The following is a 26,401-nucleotide window of genomic DNA, read 5'->3' as shown; positions in this document are numbered from 1 at the left end:
TGTCGTCAGGCTGGGCACTATGCCAACAAGTGTCCTAGTCGTCAGGGAAACTCCCTGGCCTAGTAACCATTAGAGGGGGGTTACTAGAGACGTCTTCTGCACCCTCTAAGTGTTGTATCCCAGGTCAGCTCTCGTTATCTGAGAATACATGGCCTATTATGGCTTTTGTGGATTCCGGAGCTGACGGGACTTTTGTGTCCTCAGGATTTGTAAAGGGACACAATATTCCCTCTATCATGTTAGAGGCGCCTATTCCTGTCCGTGTTGTTAATGGAACTATGTTGTCTGACTCCATTACATTGAGGACAGTTCCCTTGCGCCTTTCCCTGTCTCAGGGTCACATAGAGGAGGTTTCTTTTCTTGTTTTGCCTGAGGGTATAGACGACGTCCTTCTGGGTCTTCCATGGCTTCGGACTCATGCTCCTCACATTGACTGGGAGTCTGACAGCATTATTAGTTGGGGTTCGAAATGTCAGTCCAGATGTCTTCCCTTACCACCTAAGGTCGTTGCGGTTGCATCAACTGATCTCTCTCCCATACCTACACCCTATTTGGATTTCGCTGACGTGTTCTCCAAACAGGGTGCTGAGGTTCTTCCACCCCATAGGCCGTATGACTGTGCCATAGACCTTATCCCAGGTTCGGTTCCACCTAAAGGCAGGGTTTACCCCCTGTCGATACCTGAGTCGGAGGCCATGTCGACCTATATAAGAGAGAGTTTAGAGAAGGGGTTCATTCGTAAGTCTGTCTCTCCCGCGGGAGCTGGGTTTTTCTTTGTTCGGAAGAAAGAGGGTGATTTGCGTCCCTGCATAGATTACAGGGGTCTCAACGCAATCACAATAAAGAACAAATACCCATTACCTTTAATTTCGGAGCTCTTTGACAGACTGAGAGGAGCTCAAGTTTTTACGAAGTTGGATCTGCTGGGTGCGTATAACTTGGTACGAATTCGAAAGGGTGACGAATGGAAGACCGCTTTTAACACCCGAGACGGTCACTATGAATACCTCGTCATGCCTTTTGGGTTATGTAATGCAACCGCAGTATTTCAGGACTTCATAAACGATGTGTTCAGGGATTTACTGTTATCCTCAGTAGTGGTGTATCTGGACGACATCCTGATTTTTTCTCCTGATCTGGAGACTCATCGTCAGGATGTCGTTCGTGTCCTTTCCCGTTTAAGGGAGCACTCATTGTTTGCTAAACTCGAGAAATGTGTATTCGAGCAGTCCTCATTGCCTTTTTTGGGTTACATTATCTCACAAGAGGGCCTGGCTATGGATCCTGCGAAGCTCTCTGCTGTCCTGCAATGGTCCGAACCTCATTCCTTGAAGGCGGTGCAACGCTTCTTAGGATTCATAAATTACTACAGGCAGTTCATACCCCATTTTTCTACTTTGGTGGCCTTGACTAAGAAAGGTGCTAATCCCAAAGCCTGGTCTACTGAGACATCTCAGGCTTTTGAGGCAGTAAAAAGACACTTTTCAACTGCTCCCGTTCTTCAAAGACCCGATGAGAGTAAGCCCTTCCTCTTAGAGGTTGATGCCTCTTCAGTGGGTGCTGGTGCGGTCTTGTATCAAAAGAACGGTGCAGGTAGAAAAAGGCCGTGTTTCTTCTTTGCTAAAACCTTTTCACCGGCAGAGAGAAACTATACCATTGGGGATAGGGAACTGCTCGCCTTGAGATTAGCCTTGGAGGAGTGGCGTCACTTGCTGGAAGGAGCGAAACATCCTTTCCAGGTCTATATAGACCATAAGAATCTGACGTACTTACAAACCGCTCAGCGTCTGAATCCTCGCCAAGCCCGCTGGTCCTTGTTTTTCTCCCGCTTTCACATCTCCATCTGTCTGGGAGTAAGAATAACAAGGCAGACGCCTTGTCTCGCTCTATGCTTTCTACCCAGGAAGAGATTGACGAACCTAGTCTTATCCTTCCCTCCAGGGTTTTTCATACGCTCTCCCCTGTGACGTTAGACCAAATCCCACCGGGCAAGACCTTTGTTCCGCCTGATCGACAGAATGATATACTGTCATGGGCCCACACCTCAAAGCTGGGTGGGCATTTTGGTATTAGGCGGACACGAGAGTTACTGGAGAGGTGGTATTGGTGGCCACACTTAGCCAGCCACGTCAAGAGATATGTCGGTTCCTGCTACTCGTGTGCTCGCAACCGTCCATTACGGCAGAGACCGGCTGGGCTCTTGCATCCTTTACCAGTGCCAGATAGACCATGGGAGGTGGTAGGCATGTACTTTGTGGGTGATCTTCCATGTTCACAGGGACATAGATTTGTGTGGGTCATTACGGACCATTTCTCCCGGATGGTTCATCTCGTACCGTTATCGAGAATCCCATCTTCCAGGGTACTAGCCAAACTATTCCTCAAGCATGTCTTTAGGCTTCACGGGATGCCAGATCGTATCATTTGTGATAGAGGCCCGCAATTTACTTCCCGTTTCTGGCGAGATCTTTGTAGCCTTCTGCAAATTGAGTTGAATCTCTCTTCGGCATACCATCCGGAGACCAATGGTTTGGTTGAACGTACCAATCAATCTATGATTATATACCTTCGACACTTTGTTGCTGAGAACCACGATAACTGGTCCTCCCTCCTACCCTGGGCAGAATTTGCCCTTAACAATTCGCTGGCTGAGGCCACTGGGCAGACACCGTTCGTACTCAATAATGGGCAACACCCTAGGGTACCGGTACCGTTTTCCGCTGCTGCACCTCCTCCTCTTGTGGCCGACTGGGCAACTAATGCCAGAGAGGTTTGGGATCGGACTCAAGAGTCGATCCAAGCAGCTAAGGACCGTATGAAGACGGTGTCCGATCGGTTTCGTCGCCCGGCTCCTGTCTTTTCTCCAGGGGACTTTGTGTGGCTCTCTGCAAAACACGTGAGACTTAGAGTGAGCTCTGTCAAATTTGCTCCTCGCTTCCTGGGTCCTTATGAGGTTCTTCGACAGGTAAATCCTGTAGTCTACCAATTGAAGTTACCTGTCCATCTTAGGATTCATGACAAATTCCATGTCTCACTGCTAAAGCCGGCTATTTTACCTCACGCTCGTGACGTGCACTCTCCTGCCTCTGATTCCTCTCGCTCTAGCTATGAGGTACGAGCCATAGTTGGTTCTAAGATGGTTAGAGGGCGCAGGTTCTTCTTGATAGATTGGGAGGGCTATGGCCCGGAACATCGCTCTTGGGAGCCTGAGGAGGCTGTCCATGCTCCCGACTTAGTTGCCGATTACCTGCATCGCCGGGAGGGGGGCCCTTGAGGGGGAGGTACTGTTACGGTTGCTGCGAGCACTGGAGACTATGTCCAGATTTCTTGCTACTGCACATGTGCGAGCGCTGGAGACTAAGTCCAGATTTCTTGCTACTGCACATGTGCGAGCGCTGGAGACTAAGTCCAGATTTCTTGCTACTGCACATGTGCGAGCGCCGGAGACTAAGTCCTATCTTGGAGCCATTGCACATGTGCGGGTGACATCATCGCTGACACGAGGTCACATGTCTCTGACACCTTCTATGCCGATTGGTCGCTGGTCATGTGCTTGTGACGCCTTGCTCGGTGATAGGCCAGCATGACGTCACTCCTGTCGTTCTGGCAGCGGATTGGCTCTGGTGTCCTCCATGTTGGATGAGGCACAGAGTCTATATAAGACCCTGACACACGCCGCATGGCGCTCAGTCCTCTTGGTTCATGCATAAGAGTAGACGCTCTGTGCGCGTTCCTCTAGGCATTCCTCTATCTATGCTAAGTGAGCGCTACCGGCAGGGTAGCGTTCTTATACCTTACAGCTTCGGCTGCTGTCCGTATCCTTACCTCTTAGAGGAGCGGACATAGGCAGGTGCCTGAGGCACATGGTCTGGCTGGGCCTTGTGATTCGACTCGTAGGTGGACGTTGCCGCTAGGGTAACGTTCCTTATACTGCGTCTGGCAGTTGTTCGTATCCTCGCACACTAGGGGAGCGAACAGAGGTAGGAGCTTTGTGCGGCTTACGCTGCTGTTCGTCTCTTTTGCACCACTAGAAGAGCGGACCTAGGCAGGTGCCATATCTAGTGGTTCGTGTCCTCGCACACTAGTGGAGCGAACGCAGGTAGGAGCTTTGTGCGGCTTACGCTGCTGTTCGTCTCTTTTGCACCACTAGAAGAGCGGACCTAGGTAGGTGCCATTTCGCACACATTGCCTTTGTCTCTGTGATTATTAACAGAGATCATTCCACACACCCTCCAAGTAAGGGAGGAATTGCTTTACTTACTTATTATATCATTCTGTGAGTTAACAGAGGTATTGCACTCTGCCATAGTCTGCAGCAGAGTCTTTGCACGGTGGACCCTGACTGTCTGATACTCCTTTAGGTTATTATCAGACAGCCCCCCGTAACAAAGGGCCTCCATCTCTGCTTTAGTGAGATTGTTATTTTGTGTTAAGAGATTATGGACTCCAGACTTCCGTATGGGAGCTAATGGTTCAGGGAGAACCTCAAAAGATGGACGAACATCCCGGGTCACTAAATTCAAAAAGATGTCGATAGCTGAAACATCCGTAGCAATTGGAGGCATTTTAGTGCTTCGATTTTTCAACTTAGTAAAAGGACCCGCTCCCGTGCCATTGGTAATAGGTACATCCAAATCTGCCAAGAGTAACATCCCCTAACATGTCAGAGGGTATGCTTAGTTCCTCACATAACCGATTGTCTTTCAACTTGAAAAAATGTTTCCAACGGAGCTTTCTTACAAATAAATTCAAATCGACAATGAAATCAAAAACAGACATGTCACTCATAGAAACAAACGAAAGCCCCTTGCTTAGAACCGCCATTTCCGAGTTGGTGAGGGGTCGCTTGAACAAATTAATGATTTGGGAGTCTATACCTAGCCTTTTGTTTTTTGGCTCCTGAGGAAATGCTGCCTCTCTAAAAAACTGTTTAGACCCAGTAAGAAAATTGGCGAGCATTCCTAGAGTTCCCTTTCTGGAACCTCTTTCCTCTCTGTTGAAAAAATAGATTAGAATGCCTACTTTTGGAGTCCGAAGCCTCCGTTTCAGTGGATGAGAGGTCAGATTCTCACTCTCTAGGGGTCGTCCTCTCAGCTGCAGCAAGTTGGTAAACCTTATTCTCCTTAAAATCCTGGAGGTCACGGACAAACTGTTTATGCTTCTTCTCTTTGATACGATATTGATATTTCTCTACTTTGTTTTGCAGAAGATTTTCTTTTGATGTAAAGTCAGTCTCGCCCTGAAAGGTCTTTATATGGTCAATTTGTTATTTTAATTTATTAAGAGCCTCAAGGCAGACCTTTTCCTCTGTCAAAAGAAGTTTCATAAATCTCAAAGAGCTAGCCGTAGCCTCTCTTTCCCATGCACTGATCAGCTGAGAAGTACGACACCTAGGTGCTGGCAATAGGGAAATATGTAAACCTCTCAGGACTATCCCGTTTTTCAAATAGTTGTCCAAGCTTTGCAACTCCCACCAACTCGTTATTTGTTCTTTATAGGTTTTCGTAATCTCTTTAAATACTGTTGTGCAAAATCTTTTTTTGTGCAAAATCTTTCTCAGAAAAAATCTCTCTAGCTTCAGTGAGCTATGAAGAGGTGTCAGGTGCAGATGCCAGAAAACCAGCCATGCCAAGTGTTATTAACTCAATAGAAAAGCAATCCTGCCGCAACGGCAAAACAGTACAGCCAAAATCCTGATTGGAATATCAGTTAAAGCAAGGATTTAAAATATAACTTTTAATATCAATAATCTAAAATCATGATAGAACAAAGTGCACTACAGTGCAGGAATAAATAACAATAGATAGATAGATCTCACCCAGTTCTTCTCCTGAGGAGATCAGATACCACCGGAAAAATCCAAGACAGAAGCGAGCCAAACTGGACATGAGGGGGAGGGGACCAGTATCAAAGTTCCTTACCCCTGTCGTGCCCCTGCAGAAAAAGCTTCTGCCCTTACAAGGGCAGCACCCAAGTCAGGAATGCTAACCCGATGAAAATGCACACCCTCCCAACGCGTTTCCCTCTCTGTGTAGTAAGAGAGTTCATCAGGGGAGAAAATATTCAAGTAAAGCCTGCAGTGGTAGGACAATACTACACAAAGCACGTTAGTAGTACAAGTGTGTATGCTAATGGCCAGTGGGACGCTGTGTGCTGTTAGACCCACAACCTATACCCCTCATACCTCCTGCATCATCCGCAATCAGTGGTGCCACATGTTCGTGCAGTCCTCATAGTCGATCACCGATTCATGCAGGCAGCCCCCACTGCGCATGCCCATAGATCAATCGATCCATTTGCAGCGTTTACAGCAGCCTGAAAAGTCCACTGCGTGGGCATTAGATTGATCCCGATTCACTCAGGTAGTATTTCCGCGTTCCACTCATGGAACGCACATATCGCGCATGCGCGGCGCGTAACCTATTACTTATAAGGCACTCCTATCAGGCTGATGCATTACGTCCGCGCTCCACTCATGGAACGCACATATCGCGCATGCGCGGCGTATAACCCATTATTCATGTCAGGCTGATACATTACTTGATTCAGAAACTCTTTTAGCCAGTATTGACGTAGAGAGTCTTTATTCTTCCATACCCCATAACCAGGGAATGAGAGTCATTGAATACTTTCTATCAATACGAGGTCAACAGTTTGAGGCTCATAATCGGCTGATCCTTTCTCTGTTGCATTTTGTTCTGTACAACAATTTTCTAACGTTTGATGGCTCAATATACCACTAGCTCAGGGGCACAGCGATGGGGAGCCCTTGTGCTCCCTGCTACGCTAACTTGTTCCTGGGCTGGTGGGAGGACGTCTATGTGTTTACCGAAGAAATGTCCAAATATACATGTATGATCGAGATTTGGACGCGGTTTATAGATGACGTCTTTGTGTTGTGGAAGGGCCCCCAGGAAGAATTTGTAAACTTTATACAGGTTCAGCCAGCAAAATTACGATACAGCATATCACTGCTGAAAAAAATTATTAAAATTTAACTTTTACTTCAAGATGCGGTAATTCCAAAAACAGGTACTAATTACAGAGGGCCTGTCACCTCTAAAAGCATGCACATGGTATGGACGCCTGTGCCTCTCGCCCTATCCAATTACCGCATCTCTATCTTGAACAGAGTTATAAAATGCATACTATATAAATGCAAGGTCCATGTCTTTATGGGACCTAAGAGGCATTTGAACACTCCCCTGAAGAATTGATTGAAACGCGTCGGGAGACATTTTTCAGACCTTCTGTATTGAGGTCTTGCTAAATTGGTGAGATAAATCCAATTATTTATGTGCGGTGTTATTTGGGCCACTGTCAAGAGGGGCCAAACTATTTTAACTTAATTTATGTTGTTTGTGATTCTGACCACGATTTTAGTGATTGAAGTAAAAGTTAAATTTTAATAATTTTTTTCAGCAGTGATATGCTGTATCGTAATTTTGCTGGCTGAAACTGATTTATGTGATTAATTATCCAGTGGCTATACTTAAACTTTATACAGGATCTAAACTGTAATTCTATAGGTCTGAAGTTTACGTATGCCATTCATCCAAAACAGTTGTCATTCCTGGATTTGTTGGTCTCGGTAGATCCCCAGGGGGGACTCCAGACGACTATTTTTAGGAAACCCACCGCGACTAATTCCCTCCTTGATTGGAAGAGTCATCATCCGTTCCCTCTCAGACGTGGAATCCCAAAGGGCCAATATTTACGTCTGAGATGGAACTGTTTCAGTAGGGAGGAATTTGTCAAGGGCTATCCAAATCATATTCTTAAGGATGCCTATCACCATTTGCTCATACAGGATCGGAATCAACTCCTTGTTCCCAAACAGAAAAGGGATGAGCGTGGTGAAACAATAAGATTCATTACGACCTTCACAAAGGGTGCTAATCAGATTGAACAGATATTGGAACAGCACTGGGGGATCCTAAAAATGGATGGTGACATTGCGGATGTAATTGGCACACAACCATCTGTGACGTTCCGGAAAAATCGATCACTACGGGACCGCCTTACACACAGTCACTTTGTAGCCCCTGAAAAACCAATCACCTGGATCCCAAGTAAGCCGACTAGGTGTTTCAAGTGTGGGGCATGTGTGGCATGTGACCGCATCCAGACAGGTAAAACCTTCAGAGGTACGGTCACGCGTGAATGTCTTAAGATCAGAGATTTCATAAACTGCAGAACCAAAAGGCATTGTATACTTGGCCACCTGCCATTGTGGTAAACAGTATGTTGGGAAGACCATTAGGGAGTTTCGCCGACGGATGTGAGAACACCTAGGCGATATCAGGAACGAACGTGATACCCCGATATCCAGGCAAATGAATTCAGAACACTTCGGTAACAGGGAAACTATTGTCTTTATGGGGATTTTGAAGGTTAAACCATCTCCGAGAGGGGGCAATCTGGATAGGTTGCTTCTCCAAAAGGAGGCGAGGTTGATTTTTAAGTTGCGACATGTCGCCCAGAGGGTCTAAATGACCTGGGCTATTGATCAAGTTGTTTAGCCCCTTTTGTGGAAACGAGCCCAGACCAGATTCTTTGGGTGTTACATTATTGGGCCTGGGGAAGGGTTGTAAGTTTATGTATTACAATTGCTTTATATCAACCTTCTAATAGATATAGGACACGGCTAGGAGGGTGTCCTTTCTGTATCCCCCCCCCTCTTTTGCAGTGTTGATTGACTGTTGGGCTCTGTATTTCCTCTTTAAAGAATTAATATTCAATAGGATCTATATACCTCTTAGCCCCTCTGTATATATGGTACCTTGTTATTACTCATTACAATTATTACCATTGTTTGCCTCTCTAGAGTATGAGATTCATAATAATACTTTTTTAAAAATAGAATTGACATGCTGTGCACGGCTAAATGATATGCTATGATGGGCGTTTCATATTTGATCGCTGTTAATAAATGTGCATGTTTGCTAACTCACTATGTGAACATGGCGCCTGGGTGGCCAAGCTAAATGTATTCTTTGACACACAATGCTAATTATGTGGGCTAATATTGATCGGCTTGGGCGGTTTGTGATAACTGAACGCAGTTCGCGCATGCAGGGTGCGTGCCTTCCACCTGTGTAGCGCAGTAGTAATGTATCAGCCTGACATGAATAATGGGTTATGCGCCACGCATGCGCGATATGTGCGTTCCATGGGTGGAGCGCGGAAGTAATGCATCAGCCTGATAGGAGTGCCTTATGAGTAATAGGTTACGCGCCGCGCATGCGCGATATGTGCGTTCCATGAGTGGAACGCGGAAATACCACCTGACTGAATCAGGATCAATCTAATGCCCACGCATGCGCAGTGGACTTTTCAGGCTGCTGTAAACGCTGCAGATGGATCGATTGATCTATGGGCATGCGCAGTGGGGGCCGCCTGCATGAATCGGTGATCGACTATGAGGACTGCACGAACATGTGGCACCACTGATTGTGGATGATGCAGGAGGTATGAGGGGTATAGGTTGTGGGTCTAACAGCACACAGCGTCCCACTGGCCATTAGCATACACACTTGTACCACTAACGTGCTTTGTGTAGTATTGTCCTACCACTGCAGGCTTTACTTGAATATTTTCTCCCCTGATGAACTCTCTTACTACACAGAGAGGTAAACGCATTGGGAGGGTGTGCATTTTCATTGGGTTAGCATTCCTGACTTGGGTGCTGCCCTTGTAAGGGTGGAAGCTTTTCTGCAGGGGCACGACAGGGGTAAGGAACTTTGATACTGGTCCCCTCCCCCTCATGTCCAGTTTAGCTCGCTTCTGCCTTGGATTTTTCCGGTGGTATCTGATCTCCTCAGGAGAAGAACTGGTTGAGATCTATCTATTTATTGTTATTTATTCATGCACTGCACTTTGTTCTATCATGATTTTAGATTATTGATATTAAAAGTTATATTTTAAATCCTTGCTTTAACCGACATATATACTAGGGCAAGAGCCATATATACCAGGATGGGGATCATATATACCAGGATGGGATAAAAATGGGCAACATATATACCAGGATGAAAGACAAATATACGAGTATGGAAGACACATATACCTGGAAGGGGCCAAGAATGGGGAACACTAGTACTGAATTGGGGGATTTTCTCCCTGTAACAGTGTCAGCAGCAGATTCCCCCCCATAACAATGCTTCATGACTACATTTTTTGCGTTAATTTCTTCCCTATATTCCTCTTTCAAAACCTAGGTGTGTCTTATGGTCTAAAAAAATACAATAATTTCTAAAAAGAAAGGAAATGTTTTTTTCCCTCACAAATTCTTACTTGAGCAATTGTAGCCGATTTTTGGAAAAAAAACCTTTGAATTACATCATGATGGCTTCTTCCGTGTGACTGATCTGACAACAGGACCTGATTAATGATAAAAACATTTGTCAAATTCTGTAAGCAAGGATGGCTGCCCTGGCCTGTTGGTTTTCTGATGTCGGCAAGACTTGCTTTACCAGTTAAACATTTCAATTTCACAACATGAAAAAGGTTCCTTCTCTGTACAACTTTTTCGCGTTTAACAAGATCTGATTTCTGAGAATTACATTTTCCACATTCAGAACATAAAAATGGTTTATTTTGTGTGATTTTTTTGATGGTGAACAAGACCTGATTTCCTAGTAAAACATTTCCCACATTCCAGGCATGAAAACAGCTTCTCTCCTGTGTGAGATCTTTGATGCACAACAAGTTCTGATTTCTGAATAAAACATTTCCCACATTCTGAACATGAAAATGGCTTCTCCCCTATATGAAATTTTTGATGCCTAAGAAGTTCTGATTTCCGAATAAAACATTTCCCACATTCTGAACATGAAAATGGCGTCTCCCCTGTATGAGATATTTGATGCCTAACAAAAGCAGATTTGTGAATAAAACATTTCCCACATTCTGAACATGAAAATGGCTTCTCCCCGGTGTGATATCTTTGATGCACAACAAGATCTGATTTCTGAATAAAACATTTCCCACATTCTGAACATGAAAATGGCTTCTCCCCTGTGTGAGTTTTTTGATGGATATTAAGACTTAATTTCCTAGTAAAACATTTACCACATTCCAAGCATGAAAATGGCTTCGCCCCTGTGTGAGATCTTTGATGCCTAACAAGATTTGATTTCCGAATAAAACATTTCCCACATTCTGAACATGAAAAAGGCTTCTCCCCTGTGTGAATTCTTTGATGCTCAATAAGTTCTGATTTCCGAATTAAATATTTCCCACATTCTGAACATGAAAATGGCTTCTCCCCGGTGTGATATCTTTGATGCACAACAAGATCTGATTTCTGAATAAAACATTTCCCACATTCTGAACATGAAAATGGCTTCTCCCCTGTGTGAGTTTTTTGATGGATATTAAGATGTGATTTCCTGGTAAAACATTTCCCACATTTTGAACATGAAAATGGTTTGTCCCTTGTAGGAGCCGTTTCTTGTTCCACATTCCTTCTGTATCTTTTATTTTGCTTACAATTCTGTGATAAATCCGAATTTTGGACTTGTTTGAAAAGATCAGATGGTAAAGCTTTCCGGGGAAGGACTGGAGGTATATCTGGGACAACAGCATGCTCTTCATATGTATCATGTGTGATACTTTCATCATCTGTTTTAAATTCTAAAGATAATAGATTTCCATCTGAACTCTGAGTACAGTCATCTGTTAAAAAATAAACACAATGTTATTATTTTTTAATGATATCTTGAAAGTACATTTTTTTTTAAACCATAACATTAGAAATTAAATTAGGAAAAAATGTTTTGTCCATAAATCTGTTGTCCAATTTCGACATCTAAAGGCCGCTTTACACACTGCGACATCGCTAGCGATGTCGCTAGCTATCGCACCCGCCCCCGTCGTGCGTGCGTTACGGGCCAATCGTTGCCCGTGGCGAACAATATCGCTAGTACGCATCACATGCACATACCTTCCTAACGACGTCGCTGTGGCCGGCGAACAAACTCTTTTTTAAGGGGGTGGTGTTACGAATTGGCGCCGCCATAGCCGCAAGCAGCCTGCTGCGGTTCCAGTTGCGCCCAGGCGCCGGCTGCCGTTTTTGGCCGTGCCTTGGGTCGTCCAGCTGGCTGCTTGCACCTCCACGTCTAAGTGTGCAGAGGCGGCTAGTGCGCATGCGTGTGCCGATTTACTCCAGCCGGAGCCTAAGTCCAGTGTTTCGCCTAGTGAGCATGCTCAACCTGATAGTGCCATTTCTGAGGCTAAGTCCTCGGTTCGGGCTGCTGAGCATGCCCCTACACCTAGTGCGAGAAGCCTCTTTGCACAGGTGCTTGGACTGCGTGCTGTATCTAAGTCCTGTGTTGTGCCTACTGAGCATGCTCAGGCTGATAGTCTGATTTCTGAGTCTGTTGTCTAGGCTACTGAGCATGCTCAGGCACTTAGTGCATTGGAGGCAAAGTCCGGGAAGGACTTCACTGGGCATGTCCGTGAGGTGGCAGGCCTTGATAGGCCAGAGGGCATCAGGTGTCCTAATGATGTGGCCACTCCGGACTATGAGGCCCAGCCCTATAACACGACACCTCACCATTGGTCGTCAGACGATGACTGGTGAAGTGTTTGGGTGTGGCTGCCATGAGGTCATCAGTGACGTGGCGGCTTAGGATAGGCTGCTTGTGACGTCGCTGATGACATGGCACTCTGCTGTTGGTCCCTGGAGGTGCCATTGTGGTCCACCCTGGGTTTGGGGCGGACCCAGGTTATAAAAAGGGGCTGGAGACAACATGGAGGTGCGCAGTATTCACATTTGCTCAGTCAGAGCACACCTCCATGTTAGAGCCTCATTGCGGCATAAGCCTATGTTCGGAAGCGGTAGGTAGGGTTAGGCGAACGGTGCCTGTCACGCCAAGATTCGTGGCTCAGCACATCAGGGTCAGGCGCCGTGCTTCCCTCCTGCCGCTCCAGTCTTGCTGTAGCAGCCCAGTGGCGTTAACTGGGCTGCGGCTGATGTGCCTCCTGTCCGATTGTGCCCCCTACGCACACGGACAACGCACCTGCTGCGCCACCAGTCCGGTTGTGCCCCCTACGCACACGGACAGCATACCCCAGGACCCCTGTGGAGTTAATAGGGTGTTCCTTATCCTCCTCGGCTTCCCGGTCAACGCTACTGGTGTAACCATCTGGCCTGACGTGTCCTTCACACACGTGGCCAGTCGAGAGGTGACCAGAAACGCTAATCGGAGGACCGCTCGGCCTGACGTGTCCTACACACGTGGCCGACAGGGCGCTTCGTGGCGGTCTTCTGGTCAACGCTACCTGGTCACCACCCGGCCTGACGTGTTCCCTGCACACGTGGTTGGTGTAGCGCCAGGTGCACCAAAACGCTAACCGGATTGTCGTCAGGTCTGACGTGTCTTTCTCTACACACGTGACCGGTTCCCAGATTCCCTGGGTTATCTCAGAGCCATCCAGCTCTATAGTCTCCGCCTAACCCTCAAGTGCCAGCAGCTCCTTTGTCATCTGGAGCACGGTGGGCCCCGACTGACGATTAGGATATATATCCCCTGGTCCTAATCTGAAGGTCCCCCCGTAACAGGTGGTTCGTGCGGCGTCACAGCAACATCACACAGCGGGCCACCAATAGAAGCGGAGGGGCGGAGAGCAGCCGCATGAACGTCACTCCCATCTCGTTGCCAGAGGACGCAGGAATGCTGCTGTTCATCGTTCCCGGGGTGTCACACGTAGTGATGTGTGCTGTCTCAGGAACGACGAACAACCTGTGTCCTGAATGAGCAACGATATTTGGGAAAGGAACGACGTGTCAAAAATCAACGATTTTTGCTGCTTTTTGGATCGTTAGCGGTCGCTCGTAGGAGTCACACGCAACGATGTTGTTAACAACGCCGGATGTGCATCACAAATTCTGTGACCCCAGCGATATCTCGTTAGCGATGTTGTTGCGTGTAACGGGGCCTTAAGAGTTACATCTTCGTTAATTTCAATCTCCCATTCCTAGCACCAGTTCTCTGGAATGTGCTACAGTAAATAATTGATTGTCACAATATGACTGCAGGATAATGAGGGACAGTTGCTATACTGTCCCTCACGCTAGGGGACCCTAAACTATTCCTAACCTCACGATTACCCCTTAAGATGGAGATGCCTAAGTCTCGTGACTTACTATTCTCCTGACCAAATCTAATCTGTTATCTTTCGGGAAAGAAAGGGGCAGGAATATGATGGAAACATAGATTAAGACAAATGGGACACATTGCAAATTCACAGAAATAAACAGTGAGAGACTAAGGAGAAAAGCAAGAGCAGAAAGGCAGCAACAAAAAGACAATAGGGGTTAACACCACAACAGTCCACAGCAATAATACACAACAACCAACCGTAAGTCTGGATCACAACACCTCACCAGAACAGTATAGGTAACCTATAGCTTGCATTAATTAAATAATCCAGCCAGCTTATACAGAAGGGGAGCGATACTTTCTCCTCTACAGCATGTGATCAAAGAGATTAACAAGCAGCCCAGCAGAGAGTAACTCTTGCTAGCCTGCCCAAGCCTGTGGTTTGACGCCTGCGTCTCTCTGCGCTGCTCACAGACATCAGAGAAGTGAACATGCAGAGTACCAGAATCTATAATTTCCACAGATCCTGACGCCACCATGACAGTTCGCAAAACCTGCAAAAATCTCCTTGTAAAATTGATCCACAACATAGACAATTTCAAAGATATTTTTTTTCAAAGACGAGCATAAAATACTTATAGACAGATGCCGGATATTTAACGGGGTTGTCCGGGACTATAACGTTGCTGGCCTATCCTTAGGCTTTGTAACCAAAGCAGGTAGCAGGGTCTTCCAGTCAAACATTAGGGCTCCAATTCATCAAGACTGGCGATGGACACTGAAAACTGACGTCAGGGACTGGAGTGAGATTTCTGGTATAGGGAACGGCGCAGTTTGTTATGAATTAGAGAAGCGGTGGCATCACACCCTTCTTCTGGCCAAGCTCTGCCCATTTTGGCAAAGCTGGTTACAATTGGCATGAACACACACCAGCCTTTGGTCACATGACATGATGTCAAAAAGGTCCTTAAGCAGTCCTATAATTGGCATATAAACACTGGGCCCCTAGGAGAATGGGGGCCTGTGAAATTGTCCAGTTTGCGCTCCCTTTCCCCTAATGCCAGTCCTGCATGCCAACCTGTGTCCTGTTCAATTCATTTAGACTCCTGCAATTAAGAGACCTTTGGTTACCTCATGTCATATGACTTTGAAGCCATCAAAGGTCCTTAAACAGTCAACCTTAGAATACAACTGATAGGGACCCTAAGAGAGTGGATTTCCTAAGAAATTGCACAGCTTGACTCTCCCAACGTTGGCCCTGACTCTAACTAGGGCTTATTCTTGGAGTAGGGCTTATATTTCAAGTATTCTCTAAAAATCCCATAAAATCATGCTAGGTCTTATTTTCAGTGGTCGTATTTTCTGTGAAACAGGGTATTCATGAACCCTCTGCAGGTCTTTGAGTTGCCTTCATAACAACATAGAGAAGGCACTAGAAACAAACATCAGAAGAAGCAGAAGCAAAGAAAATACAACTGAAAAACCCAGAGCAGAAATCCTAAAAATGTAAACACAAAATTAGTGCAGAAAGTACATGAGTAGATATCTCTTACTGGATAGAGCTGGAGGAAACACATCCTGAGGAACATCGGGATCTTCTTGGTTACAGTCCTGTGGGAGAAGAGGACGGGGACATCTCTCTGGTGTTGTCCTCTTACTGGATAGAACTGGAGGAGACACATACAGGGACTGAATTCATTCCTTACATACAGATAATTATAGGCCGTGTGTATTTAGTCCTGTCTATTACCTGGTGATGTGAGGGGCTGGGGAACCTCCATCATGACGTCCTTGTACAGATCTTTGTGTCCTTCTAAATACTCCCACTCCTCCATGGAGAAATAGACGGTGACGTCCTGACACCTTATAGGAACCTGACACATACAATGATACCGTCACCCCCGATCCCTTCATAGTGTTACTGTATAATGTCCCAGCATTCCCAGCAGTGTCACCTCTCCAGTCAGCAGCTCAATCATCTTGTAGGTGAGTTCTAGGATCTTCTGGTCATTGATGTCCTCATGTATCGGGGGGTGAGGTGGAGGCCCCGTGATTGGGCTCAGGGGTCTTCCCCATCCCTCAGACACAGGGGCCTGACAGCGCTCACCAGAGGTCTTCTTCACTACTGTGTAATCCTGGTTATGGAGAGACACAGTAATAAATCTCACTCCAGACATTTCCAGAGTCCTCACCTCTCCAGTTCTGTCCATCTGTTATTCCCATAGATAAGAATGATGTAATGTGACGTCATCAGAATCTCTCACCTCTCCAGTAAGCCGGAAGAGGATCTCTAGGGTGAGGTGTAATGTCCTCTCCGCCATCTTGTCCCTGTCCATATCCATCCTTGATGGGTCAATCAGGAGAATTCTCGTATATAGAAGATCTCCACTGAGAGGATCCGATATTGTAGGGACCTGAATGAGGAGAAGATGATGATGTAACATCATAAAGAATCCGGTGTAATAATACAATTACTGGAGATAACTGTTCACTAGATAGGGATTATTGCCGTGCTGCCATGAGGAGTCCGGACTAACTCTGCTGCCTTATTACACTGAATGGATCCTTTGAGGGTTTCTTGTGAATCATGTCATTTGAAGAATTACATGTAAACCTGTCATGCTAATAGGATTAGGAGAAGGGTGTAACCTCACTGCGCCCTGAACCAGGCTTACCCGGAGGGGCATGATTAAGTGCCTACCCAGTCATCACCAGAGCCTCTGAGGTTGGACTTTGCTGACAGTAGGCACCAGTTACCAATACGGGGCAGTCCCTGGTTGTTGTGTTCCACCAAGAGGCTGAGCGGTGTATCATGAGAAAGATGGGGTGGGAGCCACTGCCTCTAGGGAAGAACAGGAAGGATAAACCATGTCACTTACTTTGAGCAACCCTGAGCTCCCAATGTCCCAAGACAGGTTCTTTTCCCTTGTGCAGCAATCACGTGTCTATCCCTGTCTTACCCTAATCACAACTGTGTCTAGTGAGCAGGGCAGGAGGAACATTAGTCCTGCTTTATGATAATGACACAAAAAGAAAACGACAAAGGAAAAAGAAACTGCATTCCCAAACAAGTGGTAAAAAAGGGGGATGGAAAGAGAAATGAATAAAAAGGGAGATGATCAATAGGAAGACACCAAAGAAAACTTCCAAGCAGCAATCTCCAGGATTAAATTCAAAACAATTTTTCTTTCCATGGCTCTCACCTCCATGCCAGGACCATGGAAAAGCAAGTTATCACTGGCAACTACTGAGGTAAAGTGGTGAGTACTTATAACGGGGGAGTGCAGAAATCAGAACAGCTGAGACAACTCCGGTTTAGTTTTGAGCGGACCCGGACCGTAAACATCCGGATCCGCACGGTTTCAGCGCTATCTCCGGGCCGGACCCGGGCGCAGGATTCCGGGTGCACGATCCGGAATCGGCAATTAATAAAAATGAAAAAAAAAAACCAATAAATAAATGAGCGTTTCATACTTACCGAGACTCGGTCTCATGGCGGCACACTGCTTCCGGGTCGCGCTTTCACTTCCTGTGCACCCAATCGCAGAGCTTTCCGTGTTTTCCTCGCCCACCGGCCGTCTTCTCAGCTGTGATTGGTTGCAGGCTGACGCGCCCCCCAGCCTGTGACAGCTCTGCTGCGGTCATCGCTTATCGCGGCTCAGTAATAGGCTGTACTCAGAGCGGGCAGTCTTCTCTATAGCTGCTCGCTCTGAGATGTAGCAGCGCTGGATGTGTCGGCGTGGGACTTCTCCTGTGGATTACGTCGGAGCTGCAGGGTGTTTGGGCTTAATAAAGAGGTGAAACAGGGTGTGTTTTGTACTTTATTTCAAATAAAGGATTGTTCTCTGTTTCTGTGTTTGTTTACTGTCATTTATAGGTTTGTGTGATACAGGTATCTGATAGACGCCTGTGCCATCACACAAAGCTAGGGTTTAGCAGCACCCGTGCGCCGCTATTAACCCCTGCTATTACCCCGACTGGCACCTCATCACGCCTCCGGGAAGAGCCGGTATCGCACACCGGTATTGTCACATCTAATACATGCGGCAATACTGGGCGGCTGCGAAATGAGGATATACCAGCTCCCAGCCGGCGTTATGTCTGTGGATGAAAACTGGGGGGACCGCACGTCGTTTTTTTTTAATTATTTATTTTTTAAAAAAAGCAAGCGTTTTTTTCTACATCGCAGTCACACTTGTGAGGAACTCCCGAGAGTCTGACATCGCAGAACAGCTGCAAACGTCTGACAGGAGCGTGCATGTGTTTCTAGGTACATGCACGCTCATGTTCAGACAGCAGCAGGCTGAGATTATGCCAGCCCCCAGCCGGCGTTATCATGACTGGGGGATGAAAAAAAAAATTCTGCCAGCAGGTGGAAATTTGGTGCTGAAAGCTGGTGCAGACGATTTCAGCACCAAATGTGCACCTCCTGGCAAAAAAACGCGGCAAAAATCACGGAAAAATAACCACGGCAAAAACCGCGGCAAACAAATTGCGTCAAAACACCGCATTTTTTTGCCAGGAGGTGTAGATTGGATGCAGAAATATGGTGTAAAAAATCTCAGCATCAAATTTGCATCCCTTGGCCCCCAAAAATTAAAAAAAAACAATTCTACCAGCAGGTGGAAATTTGGTGCTGAAAGCTGGTGCAGACGATTTCAGCACCAAATGTGCACCTCCTGGCAAAAAACCGCAGCAAAAATCGCCTAACAATAACCGAGGCAAAAACGTGTAGATTGGATGCAGAAATATGGTATAAAAATTTCAGCACTAAATCTGCATCTCTTGGCCAAAAAAACTGCGTTTTTTCTGCTAGGAGATGCAGGTCTGTGAACTCAGTGACCTCCACCTGAGGTCAGGTTACCTGCGATCACAGATGAAGGACCTTGGGAATCTCCAGCTGTGACCGCAAATGACCTGAGTGACATCAGCGCTCAATGCGCAGCTCATTCATTCTCTGGAGCTCACAGAGAGCGGTCAGTCGTGCCGCTCTCTGTGATATTCAGATGTAGCAGAGCTGAAGCGGCGTGGGACTTCTCCTGTGGATTACGTCGGCGCTGCAGGGTGTTTGGGCTTAATAAAGTGGTGAAGCAGGGGATGTTTGTATTTTATTCCAAATAAAGGATTGTTCTCTGTGTCTGTGTTTATTTACTCAAAATACAAAAATATCCCCGGCACTCCAAGAGAAAGAGAAACAATGTCTGGGTATTTTTGATGTTTTTTATTGTGTAATAGTCTTATCTCGACGTTTCGGTCACACCTTGACCTTTATCAAGAGAATCAATCAGACTATGAGGCAGAGGAATCAATATGTGCATAATACTCGAGAAGGAGCAATACGAGTCACCACTCATATGGAGAGGAAATATTAGGTGCGTATGAGCACTGTCCAATGATTGGCTACTGTATAAATGCCATGCCAGTCTCATTAGTGAGTAAAGGACCTGTCAAACAGCATGGAAAGGTGTACAGGAGATAATATGTCTCTGGAAACTTGTGACACCAATGTATTAGCTTTAAGGCATGTAGCACATAATGCCGTAGGTTAATGTTAATCTATGAGCAGCCGTAAAAAAGTCATATGGGAGACCTTCTTAAAGGAATAGTGGAATAACAGGAGTTATCCTGACTGCCAGTGCCGGTATTACACATATGCTGCGGACTCTAAAATGAGACAGCCTGTGTGGAAATAATGCCCTGTGCAAAAGGCTATTCACAAAGTGATGACTTGAAAATGGTCAAAGACCTGTGTCCAGTGGGAATGGTGGCTGGCTACTACGGAGCAGAGCCGTGTGTGTACGAGGTGTACGGAGCGGAGCCGTGTGTGTACGAGGTGTACGGAGCAGAGCCGCGTGTGTACGAGGTGTACGGAGCGGAGCCGCGTGTGTACGAGGTGTACGGAGCGGAGCCGCGTGTGTACGAGGTGTACGGAGCAGAGCCGCGTGTGTACGAGGTGTACGGAGCAGAGCCGTGTGTGTACGAGGTGTACGGAGCAGAGCCGTGTGTGTACGAGGTGTACGGAGCGGAGCCGTGTGTGTACGAGGTGTACGGAGCGGAGCCGTGTGTGTACGAGGTGTACAGAGCGGAGCCGTGTGTGTACGAGGTGTACGGAGCGGAGCCGTGTGTGTACGAGGTGTACGGAGCGGAGCCGTGTGTGTACGAGGTGTACAGAGCAGAGCCGTGTGTGTACGAGGTGTACGGAGCAGAGCCGCGTGTGTATGATGTGTACAGAGCGGAACAGTGTGTACGAGGTGTATGGAGCGGAGTCGTGTGTGTACGAGATGTACGGAGCAGAGCCGCGTGTGTATGATGTGTACAGAGCGGAACAGTGTGTACGAGGTGTATGGAGCGGAGTCGTGTGTGTATGAGGTGTACGGAGCCGTGTGTATACGAGGTGTGCGGAGCTGAGTCGTGTAGGGACTTTTTCAAAAAAGTTTGTAACTGCGTCATTGAGAACCATGGTCTTGGATTCTGTCAGGGGGTGACAGTGAGGTAATGGAGGCTGTAGGGAGACAGGAGGCTGAAAGCTGTGGACGGACATGGAGCAGATATCCTGGAAAACCTGGGACGAGCAGCAGAGGCACTACCAGTCACAGGCATACAGCAGAAGTCCTGAAGACTGCAGACAGGCTGCAGAGGTACTGACACCCACAGGCAGACAGGTAACTGAGGTATTGGAAGCCGCAGACGTCCTGGACATACTGGAAGCCACAGGCAGATTGGTAGCTGAGGTGCTGGAGGCCACAGATAGTCTGGAGATGTTCTGGAGACTGCAGACAGGTCGCTGTGCACAGACTAATAGTCCTAATACCAGGACACAGGGGTGTATCTTGGTAGCCTTATATAGGCCAGTTAAGCTCAGCACATGGAGCGTGTCCGGCTACTTACAAAGCCCAACATGGAGCACAGGAAAGTTTAGCAGAGCGGGGGAAGGAGCAGATCCCAGACACGGGACAGGCGTGTAACAAGTGGATGTTGTCAGCCAAATCTCCAACAATGATCCATAAAATTGTGACAACTCTGAATTTCCCTTCCCCTTACATCTATTGATTAATTTTCTATTGATCTATTCTCCCCTTTATCAGAGAATATCATTTATTTTTATCCTTTATCAAGTAAAATAATAATTGCAGATAGTGAAAGTCATTCTTCTGTTACCCAAATCTCTGCTGAACATTACACAATGCACATATCACATTCCTCTAAATAATGGGCACAATCTAGTTACACCTTTATCAATCCATTCTGTGACATTCCCAAAGTGCTCACAATTCCTGTTCTTCCAGATCAGAGCACAACATAAGTAATAATCTATTCTAAAATGGAGTTCATTTCTGTCCAACACTGATCACACATTTTCCCACTCCACATTTGTCCCCTGTTTGTCCCAGGAGTCCCACTTCTAGGGGGAGCGATTGCCGCCTTTCTCTGCACCATGATAGACATTTGGCTCATAGCGCAATGTCGGGCAAACACCTTCTTTCACAGAAGTAAATCTTGGAGAAAACCCCTCACAATAACTATTGCACGGACGCTGCAAAGATCTACAGATCTGGAATCTTCAGACTGTAATCCTGATAAATGTAAGTGATTATCAAAGAGAAAATGTTCATTCTAATACGTCATTCAGAGAATTTCAGAATCAGAAAATGAAGAGGAGGAAGGAGAACCAATAAGAAGGATATGAGAAGCTCTCCAATACGGAACAAGAAAAAATGAACTTGAATATGAATGAATTTATGGATAATGTGTCATGAGTGTGTCCCGCTCTGAGGAGACCTCTAGCAACTCTGGGATCAGCAGGTCACAGCACCGGTTGTTCATAGGTGTACAACTTGATTTGAGTGAATCTACTTTTTTTTAGTGCTGTAGGAGTTAAGGACTCTTTCCATTCTGGCTGTCCTTTGTAGCCTTAATCTCAGGTTCATCTCTTTTGTGACCACTCCCCTTTGTTAGAAATATTCATGTATCTTACCATCTGACACCAGTTATAGCTTCTCATTTTATGCTGACCTTTATGGAAGGAGCCTGTCTCTGGATGAAGCTGAGGAGTTCTGACTATTGCAGCTGTGATGTTTAGCTGCATTGGAAGAGTTTGAAGTGTTTTTCCTTTTTGTGTCTATTTTCCCTTTGTCTCCTTTACCTTGTGTTGTATTAGTGCAGTGGTGAGACTACTGTTTTCGTTGGCCTTCTCACTAGCCATGATGAGATCAGGGCGAGCGAAGGTCTAGGCACGTGATGACGTCAGGTGGGGGAGGACCCGTAAAAAGATGTTAGGGAGCGTAGGGTACAGACACAGCAGGAGCGACGAACATCTCCTTACCTCCGTCCACCGGCAATGAGGAAGGAGGTGGGCGGCATGTTACAGCCGCTAATCTCTGCCCCTCCTCTGCTATTGGACGGCTGCCGTGTGACGTCGCTGTGACGCTGCACGAACCGCCCCCTTAGAAAGGATGTGGTTCACAGACAACAGCGACGTCATTAGGTAGGTAAGCGCGTGTGACAGGTGTTAGCGATGTGCGCCACGGGCAGCGATTTGCCCGTGACGCACAACCAACGGGGTCGGGTATGCTCGCTAGTGATATCGGTACCGATATCGCAGCATGTAAAGTACCCCTTACAAGCATCTAATTTTGTAGGGCATAACCCTTCGGACCCTCCTGCGCTTGCAAAATTTGGGCTCTCATCTAAGACCTGTAAGGAAGTCTTGGTCCACGTCCACAGCATGTAACACAGATACTAAATCGATGACATTGGAACAGAAGTGCAGTCAACGCAAAACAGAAAAACCTGCTGTATTTACCCAAAACCAGGATTATAAGATACCCTGGAGACAAAATCCACCAAGAGGCTCAGTACAATCTCCTTCCAAGCCTACAACACCCCTGCCTCAGGAAATAGATATACAAAAACACAAGTCAGCGGCTGCAGATATAAAAGCTGCGGAGATCAAAATAGCTTCACCCTCCCATGAGGAAAATAATGATAGTGTTCAAATACAAGAGAGGACCACTGGATGGGCTGTCATCTACAGGAGATAGCTCCTTTTCTTCCTGCAAGGGTAACTTCAGAAGAAGACGACAAATATAGAAAACTAATTTACCACACTAATATATCTGATGCAGCTAACATAGAGGAACCCAAGACTAATAGGGAAACTTCCACCCCTTCACCAGTTGATGAATCTGAAGGAAATGCAACTGCATGTAACAGCTCTGAGAAGCTTCAATTCACAAGAGCCAAAGGATTCCTTATGGGAAAACGACTGTCTATCATTAAGTAATATCTCTGCTTCTAACTCTCCAATCACCAGATCATATTTAATAAGGTTATGTAAAGCCTTTCAGGACAATATAGATAAACATCTTAAAAACATGAGCGATACAATTAGACGTACCATCAACCCAGACAAAGACTCCATTACGGATGACTCTCAAATACTAGATTGTGATGATGCCTACAGCCCAGATACCCATATTTCTGAATTGTCTGGTAAGGATTTTAATTCCCCTTCAAGCAATAGTACAAAAGACTGTAAAATATTGGATTGTGATGATAGCTACTGCACAAACACACATGTTTTAGAACTGTCTGCTGAAAATTATAATTTCCCCTCAAGCAATTGTACAGAAGACGATGTCAACTCTCCGGACACTTATATATCAGGATTGTCTGCTGAGGATGGTAATTACCCTCCAAGCGATTGTACTGTGGATTCAATAATACTGGACTGTGATGATGCCGACTGCTCAGACACCCACATCACAGAATTATGTGCTAAGAAAATATTCAATGAAATGCTGGCCTCTATCAAACAAATATTTGCCCTACAGATTACAGGTTTATATACGGAAATCAATAATATCAAAAAGAAAACTGAAAATATGGATAATGCAATTCTGGTTATACAACAAGAAAAAGAAGATTTAAATAATTCCATCAATTTAATACATAAAGACATTTCAACTTTAAAAATGCAAAAGGCAAATTCTGAGGGTTATGCTTGAAGAAAAAATCTGAAAAAAAAGAGGCGTTCCAGAATCGGTAATCCCAACTGACTTAAAATATTACCTTAAGACAATGACAAGCACACTGATACCAGATCTTTCAAATAACGAACTTGTGTCTGATGCCTATAGAAGTCCAAAACCTTCTTACCTCCCCAAGGAGACCCCAAGGGATATAATCATCACCTTCTCCTCTCTCTACACAAGGAATAAATTGCTGTCACTAACAAGAAACTCAATGAAGCTCCCAAGACCTTTCAACGCTATTTCATTATTCTAACACCTTTGTAAGCCAACTTTACAAGCTAAGAAACTTTCTAAGGGCTTCACAAAAGAACTTATCAACAGTGGAATAAAATATAAATGGTCACAGTCTACAAATATCAAGCTATGTTTAAACATCAAGTCCTTCTTTGTTTCATCACCGGAGGAAGGATTTCAGTTACTTCAACGCTTTAACATAAACATTGATCAGAATGGCCATCATATCTGCTCCACTTGATTAAGAATTCTTTTTACATGGTCTCTGATCAGTTGTAGTCTGAAAATATGGATCTTGATCTTAGGAGTTTTTAACTGAAAAGAATATTAAATCTTTCAGCCCTACTGGATCTACCAGTTATAAGGCTACTGTAGGATTACAATGGATACTCCACCACTAACTTTATACTTTGGAACCACTACTCTTTCTTGGAATTTCCTTTAGTAATTCTTCATTTAATAGTGGACTAAGGACCTTAATTCAGGAACTGTTCGTTTCACCTAAAGGCCGGACTCTCTTCCCCCAGAGTTGAGGTTTAATCTCGACCTGGGCAAGCGTAATAAACATTGTGAGCTAAATATTGCTTGATATGTATTACTAGCCTGACTTTTTATCCCCTTCTAGCTGTTGACCTTTCCCCAAGGAATATATTATACCGTACTCTACCTTTAGAAAGTTATATTTAAGACTTTACATAACCCTCCGCTACTTACTCTACGCATTAATATTTAGCACAACTTATCCAAGAACTGAATTATAATGTAATTGTAGATGTTTAGATGCTTGTCATTTTTCCATTTTTAAGGGATTTCCCTCTCCTTCCTGCTCTTTACCTCTTCCCTAATAAAGATTTCCTTCCCTACCTTTCCCTTTCCCTTCCTCACCTCCCTTATGTTTCAGATTCCTATGTGTTAAATGTTTATGTACAATATGAGTAAGTAACTAAGTTACTGGAAGCTTTTAATTGTTTTTTATGGTAATGTACTGTATTGTATTGTATATACCCTTATGTTCAAATTATCCTATAAAATATTTTAAACACATATAGCAAAATTCTGTTGGTTGGTTCTCTTTAAGATTCCTTTCTCTAAAGCTTTTGTTATGAGGAGAGCATATTTTGTTTTAAATGCTGAAAAAGGATCCATAGTTGTAATCCCTTAGTGTATGGGGTCGGAGAGATTAATCTGAGCTTCCTTAAAGTCATCAATGTTTTGCATGACTATTCCATCCCCCTTGTCTGCTAATAGTTACTATATCTAAATCATTTCATAATGATTTTAGGGCAACTTTTTGTTTTTGATATAAGTTATTTTGGGTATATGGAAGTGTAAATGTGATGCTACCACCATGGGGAGCCAATACTGAGGCAAAATGTAGTGCTTCTAAGTGTAGTTAGGCACAAGCCCACTAGAGGTCACTAGCATATGCGGAATGATGCAATAGAATGGTCGATCAAGAAAAAATGTCAGTGCCAGGAAGTCACGTAGGTACAGAGTGATAAGCGGAGCTGGAGTCAAGTGAAAGCCGAGGGTCGGAAAGCCAGGAGGTATCGTCAGGAGCTGGAGGGGAGCAGAGCCGTAGTCAGATAGCAAGCCTGGGTCGTAAACCGAGAGGACAAGTTAGTGTAGAGGGAGTGGAGATGGGATAACAAAGCAGAGAGTGGGTTAAGGAGACAGGTAGGTAAGACAAGACGGGAAGGACAAAGGTCAGGGAAAGGAGTACTAGGTAGTGGGCAGGATCAGAACAGATTCACAGGAACCAAAAGCGCACACTGCAGAGCAGGAACTATCACTGTAAGCGTACCAAGGAAAACAGTTCCAAGATAAGGAAGCATGACCCCCAGAATGAGGCATAACAGAATAGGCTCCTCCCATCAGACCAAACCCTGGAGAATAAAGACAGCAGGAAAACAAACACACATAATTGCTTTCCACAAGCAGAGTCATACGTGAATCATGATAGTAATTTTTCTGATTTTATTGAACTCTTCAAGCACCAAGTCAAGGAAAGTGTCCAAAAAATGA

The 26,401-nt window shown here is 45.5% G+C and overlaps 1 protein-coding gene across 1 annotated transcript in view; it reads right to left on the bottom strand.

Annotated features, from left to right (window-relative positions):
* LOC142259266 (uncharacterized) overlaps window positions 1-26,401 on the bottom strand; it is a 343,907-nt gene that overhangs the window by 56,365 nt on the left and 261,141 nt on the right. The window contains exon 10 of the mRNA XM_075331744.1: window positions 10,677-11,217. Coding sequence (XP_075187859.1) covers window positions 10,677-11,217 — 541 coding nt within the window. The remainder of the gene's footprint in view (window positions 1-10,676; window positions 11,218-26,401) is intronic.

This window comes from Anomaloglossus baeobatrachus, assembly GCF_048569485.1.
Source record: "Anomaloglossus baeobatrachus isolate aAnoBae1 chromosome 5 unlocalized genomic scaffold, aAnoBae1.hap1 SUPER_5_unloc_5, whole genome shotgun sequence".
Lineage (NCBI taxonomy): Eukaryota > Metazoa > Chordata > Amphibia > Anura > Aromobatidae > Anomaloglossus > Anomaloglossus baeobatrachus.
This window is presented reverse-complemented; position numbering and strand designations above follow the sequence as displayed.